This window comes from Tachypleus tridentatus, chromosome 3 (genome assembly GCF_004210375.1).
Source record: "Tachypleus tridentatus isolate NWPU-2018 chromosome 3, ASM421037v1, whole genome shotgun sequence".
Taxonomy (NCBI): domain Eukaryota; kingdom Metazoa; phylum Arthropoda; class Merostomata; order Xiphosura; family Limulidae; genus Tachypleus; species Tachypleus tridentatus.
In genome coordinates this window covers 74,967,052-74,977,888 of record NC_134827.1, presented here as the reverse complement: position 1 = coordinate 74,977,888, position 10,837 = coordinate 74,967,052, and the positions used below count along the sequence as shown (strand labels likewise).

Here is a 10,837-nt window from a genome sequence, read left to right as displayed (position 1 = left end):
ACAATTGTATCAAAATACGGTGAAGCAAGAGGTCGTGTTTTGTTGTTTTTCTTAATGACTAACATTTCAGAGTCGCCAAGATGAAACTGGTTAAATATTTAGCAACTGTTAGATGCCAATGTTGCTGTTTGGAAATATATTTTTCTTCTCTGTTTCGGACCAAGAATAGTCCAGTAGACAGCGTGCTGGACTTCTGATCCCAACCTTTCTGGTTCGAGTCCCGATGCAACAAAATCGCGCCTTCTACATAGAGAACGTAGGTGTATTACAGAGTAACAGTCAAATTCTGTTATTCGATTATCACAAACTTTGGCGATGGGGAATCTGTGCAAATGCCTTCCCTCTAGTTTATAATTTTGAAATTAAAGACATAGTGCAAAAATACCTCGATTAGCTTTGCACGAAGTTCAACAAAACAACTACAGATAGCCCATGCATAGATACGTTGAAAAATTTTGAAATAAACAAAATATTCATATATTTTTGCTTTCAAAATATTAATATTATGTTTGCATAATTCGTAGTATATATACACAGATCCGGAGGGAACACATTTGTATAAATGTGTTGTTGAAATACTAAAGTTGCCTATCATTTGACAAATAGCATAAGAACTTAGTTTACGAAGTCGTAGAATGGTTATTTTCTCTTCTGCTCAGATCTAAACTGAATTCTTATCTGCACAAAAACAATGTTTTTGACTTATATAGAAATTACAAAATAGCATTCGTTATTTAGTTATTAAGTTTATACGTCTAAAACAAAAATGAAGAAAATTTGAAAACAAAAAGAGGCGGAGAGAAGGGAAAAATAATATAATTTACTGGGTAGAAAGTTTATCAGAAATTACTTCGGTTTTTTTTATTCAGTCAAAGGTTATTCATCCACCGTCATTGGAAACTGTTATTTTATCCTATCTGTTTTCGACTTTGAAATATTTAGATTTCAAGACTCGACATTGACAGCTGTGTTAAGATATATGTATATGTTTTTAAATATGCTGATTTTTATTTGACGCTGCATTTAAAAAAACAACAACATACGCTTTAAATCTATCCAATACTTAACAATTTGATGACTTTTAACAAATTTATAACTTTAGTTACTTTGTTAAATTCCAGATTCAAAAATAAAGAGTTTTCCCGAACAGCACTTCCATGGACTTTAGTTAGAAAGAAAGACTTAACCGAAACAGTCTCGGAATCCTTTTAGGTTAAACGTGTGTTTTAGACTAACATATCTTTACTATCCACAGAATCCCGAAGTTATTTAAAGTTTATTACCTACAAAAGTAATATCATTCCTTTCTGTTTGTATTAAATTACTCTTTTAGATCACGTGCAACCCTCAATTTTTTTTCTTCGTTTAGTGAACAGAAACTAAAAACTCCGCGTTAACATGGTCTAGATACACTGATTAAAAATGGAAGCGAGAAAAATTGTAGACGCAGAACCACTTATGTTACACCTTGTCTTCTATTAGAATACCTATCAAGTTTATTTAACTACCATACTACTTTTAACTGTTTAGTTGAGAAATACAATTTAAAATAATTAGTTGAAGACTATAGCTTATTTGGTTAAGGACTAGTTTAAACTATTCGGTTGAGGATTTCTGTTTAACAAAGGGTTGTATGTTAGTTTATTAACTCGATTTTCATTCTTGACTTGATGATATCTTACTACTGGAGTTTGAGGAAAGCTTTATTTATCTTTACTTATAGGCTTGTGGAAACTCTTTATACATAGATTAAGAATAATTTCTGCACCTTAAGTTCAAAGTTTAAAAATTATTTTCTCTCTACATGTTACTTCGTTATGTAATGTCCCTCGAGTTGATAAAGCGGTATAAATTTGACCAGAGATACTAGCAATACATTTTAAATATCTCATTTATTTCGACGCTATTTCAATTAAAATAAGCACTCCATCAAAAGAAGGAACAAATGGTAAACTTTATTTTAGTGCTAATCTAATAATAATAATGTAAGGGTAATCTTAAAGGATTTGTTAATCTGGACTACAGTCATGTAGTATGACGTACATTCCGTAGTTACTGTGTAATTTTGTACCTTCTGGGGGGTCGTTGTTAACATAAACAAACTCCATTTTTAGTAAATCTGGGTGATAATCTATACCTTAATCTACATCTAAATCTGTATTTTGATATATGTGTAAATCTGAATCTAAATCTGTATCTTAGTTTATACCTAAATCTGTATTTTAATATGTCTAAATGTGTATTTTAATTTATATCTAAATCTGAATCTAAATCATTTTAATCTATATTCAAATCCTAATTTAAATGTATATTTAAGTCCTAATCTAAATCTATATTTTTTAACTCATGTCTAAATTAAAACCTAAGCTTGTATGTTAGTCTACTTCTAAATCTGTATTTTAATCTATATTTAAATTTGTATATTAATCTATATCTAAATCTACATTATAATCTAATCTGAATCTAAATCATTTTAATCTGTATTTAAATCTAAATCTATATTTTAATCCATCTCTAAATATATATTTTAATCCATCTCTAAATCTAAATATGTATCTTAATCTATATTGTAGAATTAAAATATAGGGAGTACATTTATAAATTTTTCTGTTCACTTTAATGTAAACAAGTGAAAACTGTTGTGGCCATCTAGTTATAATGTAATCATTAACACAACATATAAAACTAGTCGTGTGACTAAGATAACTCTCTGATCTGATGCTGTTTTGAAACAGAATATCACAGCTTCACGTGACGTAATATCCTCACGTTCGTATAATAGTAGTGCCGTTTTCACATATCATAGTTAAATAAATTACTTAATTTTCTAGATATATTTGGATTATTTGTTCTAGCTGCTCTACGTGATGAAAATCAAACACAGCGACGTGCATTCTAATTTATATTTTCAAATTAAATACTTATGTCATCTTCCTGCTATGAACAATGTGATTAAAGAGGAAATCCATTAAGTTAAAGAAATGTTTATTTAAAATATATCTAGAGAAAACGTAGTCAATGCTTTGACTACTATTAAATTATGGAAAGAGCAACAAGCAAGTGTTTATTTTAAAAACTACTTCAAAAAACAACATTAATTGATTTCATATTTTATCAGTGATTTTCCCTATGGAATAGGAATCTCTGCATATGTTTGGCAGATTTGACCAGACTCGTAACCACCATATAAAATTAGAAAATAAGTATAAATTATGCGTTTTTTTTTTAAAACTGCAAATTATAACTCAAAAACACAAATGTTTAATCTAATTAGCTTAACTTTCACAAAACATCTGAAACGTCGTTCACCAAAACAGTCTAAAAGAAACTTCAGTTTTCCAACTAAAAACCTAGCTCTTACATACGTTATCTGATTCAAATACAGAACGAAAAAACAACAAAATGTTATAGTCTGCGGTGAAGTCTAGATTTCAGGCTTCTTGAATCATTCGTGCTTTCTCGTTGTTACCTTTGTAAGACTGGCAACATCTGCATCGCTGACTCAGTGGCGCCCCCTCGAGCATGTAAATGTCAGAGCGACGACAAAAGACAATGAGACCAAGAAGGGTTAGAAAACCAAAGAGTCCACCCCACAGGATGGCTTGCTGTCTTCTGTAAAGTTAATTAATAGTTAATTAAGAATACAAGTGAGAACTGCCTTTTAGAAATGAAACAGAACCAATCTGCTACCAAGTATGATATTCCATACTGATGCTTCCAAAACATTTAAACATAACGTATTTACCATAGAATTTGGTGACAATAAAAATTAAATGATTAAAAACTAAAACAATTGTCAAGTAGGGACCTAATTGATAACATTTCTTGATTCCCAAGGTGTTTCTTAAAGTTATAATAAGTCTACCAAGCCGAAAAAGTTAAATCAATATACAAGAAAAAATTCAACTAACAACAACAATTGACTACAAAAGAACAAATACAGACGTACACAGTGTTCGAAATCTGAGTAAACAATGTGCGTGAACATACCGTGGATTTTATGAGACAATTAATATGGACGTTCAAATATTCTGTAGTAGTCTATTGAAATAGTACCGTTGAATGTTACTGTTTTTTATGAATACACGTACTTTCTGTTTTGAATTATGTTAATTACCTTCAATCAAGATTCAAACTGTAGGAAACTGACTTCATCATTATGTTTGTTTGAATATTCAAGATACATTATGATGTGAAGTACAAACAGTTCTAAAGATACTTATCTATTAGGATAAACGTGTAATGTGTTGCATCAGAGACAAACATGATGTAAAGTTGAAACATTTCTAAAGATAACTTAACTATTAGGGTTAACATGTAATGTGTTGTAACAGAGACAAACATGATGTAAAGTACAAAAATTTCTAAAGAAATTTTAGGATAAACAGTAATGTGTTGTAAGTAAAACAAACATGATGTAAATAACAAGCAGTTCTAAAGATACTTTAGGATAAATACGTAACGTATTGTAACAGAGAAACATGATGTAAAGCACAAACAGTTCTAAAGATACTTATCTATTAGGATAAACGCATAATGTGTTCTAAAAGAGACAAACATGATGTAAAGTACAAACAGTTCTAAAGATATTTTAGGATAAACATGTAATGTGTTGTAACAGAGACAAACATGATGTAAAGTGGAAACAGTTCTAAAGATACTTAATTATTAGGATAAACACCTATTGTGTTGTAACAGAGACAAACATTATGTAAAGTACAAAAAGTTATAAAGATATTTATCTATTAGGATAAACATGTAATGTGTTGTAACAGAGACAAACATGATGTAAAGTACAAAAAGTTCTAAAGAAATTTTAGGATAAACAGTAATGTGTTGTAAGTAAAACAAACATGATGTAAAGTACAAACAGCTCTAAAGATACTTTAGGATAAATACGTAACGTATTGTAACAGAGAAACATGATGTATAGTACAAACAGTTCTAAAGATATTTATCTGTTAGGATAAACATATAATGTGTTGTAATAGAGACAAACATGATGTAAGGTACAAACAGTGGTAAAGATAACTACCTAATTTGTAGGAATTAGTAACAATTTTATAATCTATATCCAATAATAGTCTTACATGACTTCTGTTTTGTCTTTCTGTCCACAACATGATGGTTTTCCATACTCTTGACAACACTGATGGCTTTCTTGACACTGGTAAACGTTGTTTGGATCAAACCATCCTTTACTCTCGTCCACCATACAGTCTCGCTGAGCTAGCGATAACAGAAAATAAAAAGATGTTTTCATCATATTATGAATAAAGTTTTATTCGATACGTCAGTTAACCCGATAAGTCAGACATATCTGTGTCCAGTTTAGAACTACTGATCAGAAGGAAAGAAACAGATATGTTAATTATGTCATGTGTATGAACACAGATGTTACGTTGTCTCGTGTAGGAACACCGATGTTACATTGTCTCGTGTGAAGGAACACATGTGTTACGTTGTCTCACCTGTAGAAACAACGATTTGACACTACTATATGTATCGAAACACAGAGCACACAATGTCCCGTGTATAGGAACACAGTTCTCAGCTTGGTTAGTGTGTAGAAACACAGATATCAGATTTTTCACTTTAACCCCTGTGTTGACACTCAATGAGCCATGTATTAATTAACAAACAGTCTTAACACAACTTGTATCAAAGGTTAAGTGTTTTTTTTTTACGACAGCAGTTCATAAGCTGAATAATAAATGTAATTCCTCTTTACTGCTGAACTTTAAACAGCCTAAATACAACGCAGCTTGATATATACGACTGTTAAAGTCCATTACCAAAATATTTTACTACTTACTTACCCGTATGTAGAATTATAAATGTCACTTAATACACTGTTGCCCGATGAAGGTCCACATTCTGTAGGTATTCTAACCTACAGAAATGTCCACGTATAATTCTACACAGCAATTTATTTACATTATAAATTTTTAAAAAAATCTCACTTACCTCAATGGCACAGCGGTTTGTCTGCAAACGTAAAACTATAAAAAAAACGGAATTTGATGTCCATAGTGAGAAAAGCACAGATAACCAATTTTGTAGCCTTGTGCGTAACTAAAAATACTATCGTTAATTACATGCAGCCTTACCTCCAAAAGCCAGGATAACTGCGGAAAGAAATAACAGTGTCTTAAACGGCGTAACCTCCATCTGGTGAGTCAGCTTCCAACTTTGTTGTTTTCAAATTAAATATAGCTTCTGTTTTCTTCTTGTATTTCATATGGAAACCCACCGGGTCTCGTAATTATTTACTCTTAAAACACACGTCACACTTGGCGTCATCCGCGTAATACAGCTTATATTATTCACTCTTTTTTTTTTTCTTTCTTTTCAAATCGGATTTGTTTGATTTAGTTTCCATGGCAACATTTTCAGATTAAAGCTACCAGTATAACAGCGGCACATGCTTGTACAGGTTAAAGTACATTTGTTCGTATGGAACATGCCTAGTCGTGTAAAACTGTTTAATTTAGGATAGGATAGATTTTATTTCCTGTACGTAGATCGCTACAGTTGTTACAACTCTGTCCGACTTGCTGCTGTAAGGATACTAAAATTAACCAGCAAGACTTATTTGGAGACAACGGTTTTGTTATTCATTTTTGTAACCTCTTTTAATTTAAATTCTAAGAAAAACAGAAAACAAAACAAAAATAACACTTTAATAAAGGCGTGGCCAGAAGATTAGGGCACTTGACTCGCAATCTACGAGTGGTGGGTTCGAATACCTTCAGTGAACATACTAGCCATTTCAACTGTTGGGTCGTTATAATGTGATTTTCAATCCCACATTTCATCGGTGAAGAGAAGTCCAATAGTTGTTCTATCTCCAGCCAGGAAGATAGCCTTTGAGTAGCTTTGTATGAAATCTAGACATTATTACGATAATACGAACGCTAAAATATCGTTCGAAAAAAATGGTCCAGTGTGGGGTATTCCACCCTTCAACAGTTACCCAGTAGTAACAGAAATCCTAATCGACAGCAGTTCATTATTATTATTTTTAAAGTTTCTGTTTCATATTATGCATAAATATTCTTGTTATATTGTTCTAACCGGTAACGAAAGGTTTATTTTTCTTGTGCTTCAACGATTTCTTCCGTAAGTCAGAGTCTAAGTGGCTCAGTGGTCTTTTAATTCTAAAATTTGAGTTTCGATACCCACAATGGTCACAGTAGAGAAAACCACCTCTCGTTGCATGGATTTGCGCTTTACAAGAAAACAGTCAACTGACATATGGTGCAAATAAAGCTAGTTGTTAAATTTTACTTTGGCTTATTGTACACAAATAATTAAATTAAAGAGTAAACAAAATTATTCACTAATTTCATTAAAAAAAAAATTAGTCCCCTAGCAAAACAGCTGGTGGGCAGAGCACAGATAGTCCATTATATAGCTTTGTGCTTAGCTGCAAACAAACAATAACAAAACAATTTTATTTCTTATAAATATTTTAATTAATTGTATTTAATGCCCTGTCGGCAAAGAAAATAATAATGAAATAAAAATTCAAGTACTGAAAAGTTTACTGTAATTTTCTGCCATCTTTTGATAAACTTATAAACTATTATTTCATATTAGTGTGAGACGGATAAAGAAATATAATTTTAGAACAACATAACTATTCATCATGGCTTGATGCAGATGAATAGGGTTGGATACATTTATATAGGAAACAACCATGTATAATTATAAAGGGAAATAAAGTTACTGTTAGCAGGAACGAAATGATTAAGAATAACGTTACAGACATTTTCGTTTTCCACGAGTCGTTGCTTAAGAACTAAACAGTTGGGCTCGACCTCAAATAAACCGTTTATACCATTACTTGATTGTGATGAATGGTCTGTAATTGTTATAAAAAACGTCATCAAAAGAAATGCTAAAAAATATATTCTGACCTTTTCTCAAGTACTTAAAGTATTTTATTGTTTTCCAGAAAGTTATGGACTTATAACAATAAAATATGGGATTTGATTATCTGCAGTAGATATAACACTTAACTCGATGTCGCTCTGCTCTAAAACAAATAACAACAACAAAAATAACAAACAGAAAGTTACTAATTAATAATTAAGCTTGAGTGATCGTATAGGCTGTGAACAGTATCCAAACGTCACTACTTTTAACACTCGGTTAATTTTCACTATAATCTGTATCACATTGAATTACAATAATAGTTACGTACATTAGCCTTTTCAGTTACAACATTTTAATAACTTCAACTACAACAGTTAATCGTAACTCGTTTGGACTCGAAGTTTTTACTTTTCAAACGTAGATCACCTGTCCGTTAACATTTTGCTTCAAAAACCTTATTGATTAGTGCTGCCATCTAGAATACATTTCTTATATGATTTAATTCGGTTTAATTCCAATGTGTTTTGTGAAATAGAGTATTTTTTAACAGTGCAATCTTGCTGCAGCATCAAGACACTACCGACATACATATTCACAGTTTGGTAGTATTTAGACTACGCCCAGCCCCAATATATGAAGAAATCAATTTCTTTATGCATGTAGATATTCTTATCTAAGGTGCTTTATTTTCATCATAGTGCGCGCTCTTATTATATTATGCTTTACAAATACAGATCAGGGTCGGCATGGCCATATCTTTAGGGAGCACTCGACTCCCAGTCTTAGGGTCGCGGGTTCAAATCCCAGTCCCACCAAATGTGCTCCCCCTTTCAGCTATGAAGGTATTATAATGTTACGACCAATCCAACTATTCGTTGGCAAGAGAGTAGCCCAAGAGTTGGCGGTGGGTGGTGCTGACTAGCTGCCTTTCCTCTAGTCTTATACTGATAAGTTAGGGATAGCTAGCCCTCATGTAGCTTTGCCCAAGTTAATCGAAGTAAAAATTTGTTCAAGTATTTCTATTTCTCTCAATATTTGTAACATTCCTGTACTTTCTCACAGTTATTAGTAGAAAAATAAGAAAAACAAAAATGTGAAAACTATACGCTTAGTCAGGTCTGATAACTTGGTTTCGAGTCCTCTACAGAGTGAGTTTCACATAGCTGAGTAAGTTTCTGAAGTTGACAAGGAATAGGGCAACTAAACAGACAATCTGAATGACGTCATACAAAGTGTCGGTTTGGGGAACGGGGGTTAGGATGTGAAGTGAACCGAACACTAGAGTGAGGGAAGGGAGATGAGACTTGTTTTAGTTGTTGTTGTTATAACTTTAGTAGTAAACATAACCCTGAGTTTGTTGTTGTTATTAAAATATTTATAATAAACATAACGCTCTGTCTCTTGTTGTTGATAAAATATTTTTAGTAAACATAACCCTGTATGTGTTGTTGTTGTTAAAATACTTCCAGTAAACATAACCCTACTTTTGTTGCTCTTCTGCTGGTAAAATATTCATAGAAAACATGACCCAATATTTCTTCTTGTTGTTCTAGTAAAATATTTGTAGTAAACATAACCCTGCGTTTGTAGTTCTTGATAAAATATTTGCAGTAAACATAACCGTGTGTTTGTCGTTCTTGTGCTAGTAAAATATTTGTAGTAAAATTAACCCTATGTTTTGTTGTTAAAATATTCGTAGTAAACACAACCTTCTATTTCTTATTGTTTGTAAAATATTTGTTGTAAACACGCCCTGTGTTTTTTGTTGTAGTTAAAATATTCGTAGTAAACAAAACCCTGTGTTTGTTGTTGATAAAATATTTGTATTAAAAATAATACTGTTTTTGTACTTATTGGGCTAGTGAAATATTCGTAGTAAACAAAACCCTGTGTTTGTTGTTGATAAAATATTTGTATTAAAAATAATACTGTTTTTGTACTTATTGGGCTAGTGAAATATTTGTAGTAAACATAACCCTGTGTTTCTTGTTTTGAAATATTCGTAGTAAACATAACTCTGTGTTTGTTGCTGTTGTGCTGATAAAATGTTTGAAGTAACGTAACCCGAGTTTGTTTTGCTTATTAAAATATATCTGGTAAACATAATCCTATGTTTGGTGTTGTTAGAATGTTTGTGGTAAACGTAACCATATGTTAGTTGTTGATGTGATAGTAAAATATTTGTTGTAAACAACCCTCTACTTTTGTTGTTTTGCTAGTAAAATATTCGTAGTAAACATAAACCTGTGTTTGTTGTAGTTGTTAAAATATAAGTCGAAAAATAACACTGAGTTTGTTGTTTTTATTAAAATACTTGTAGTAAACATAACTCTGTGTTTGGTGTTGTTGTGATAGTAAAATATTTGTAGTAAACAAACCCTTTGTTTTTTGTTATTTTGCTAGTAAAATATTCGTAGTAAACATAATCTTGTGTTTTTGTTGTGTAGTGAGATATATGTATTTAAAATAGCCCTGTGTTTGTTGTTGTTGTGATAGTAAAATATTTGTAGTAAACAAAACCCTCTGTTTCTTTTTGTTTGTAAAATATTTGTAGTAAACACAACCCTGTGTTTTCGTTGTAGTTAAAATATTTGTAGTAAACGTAACCATGTGTTTGTTGTTGTTGTTAAAATATTCGTATTAAACATAACCCTGTGTTTGTTGTTGTTTCAGTAAGGTATTCGTAGTAAACATAACTCTGTGATTGTTGTTGTTGATAAAATATTTGTAGTAAACATAATAGTGTGTTTGTACTTCTTGAGCTAGTAAAATATTTGTAGAATACCTAAACCTTTGTTTGTTGTCGTTGGTAAAATATATTTGCTGTAAACATAACCCTATCTTTGTGGTTGTTGTTAAAATATTTGTACTAAACATAACCCTCTGTTTCTTGTTGCTTGTAAAATATTTGTTGTAAACACAAAACACAACCCAGTGTTTTTTGTTGAAGTTACAA

At 31.3% G+C, this 10,837-nt stretch overlaps 1 protein-coding gene across 4 annotated transcripts in view; it reads right to left on the bottom strand.

Moving 5' to 3' along the window:
* Window positions 1-1,873: 1,873 nt before the first annotated feature.
* LOC143247203 (uncharacterized) overlaps window positions 1,874-10,837 on the bottom strand; it is a 31,944-nt gene continuing 22,980 nt past the window's right edge. For 2 of the 4 annotated variants that reach the window (XM_076494875.1, XM_076494878.1), the window contains exons 2-3: window positions 5,091-5,229; window positions 1,874-3,612 (exon numbers count right to left, since the gene is read on the bottom strand). In XM_076494875.1, the coding sequence (XP_076350990.1) occupies window positions 3,432-3,612; window positions 5,091-5,229 (320 nt within the window). In that variant the 3' untranslated portion in view covers window positions 1,874-3,431. The other 2 variants (XM_076494876.1, XM_076494877.1) reach the window with 2 other exon arrangements.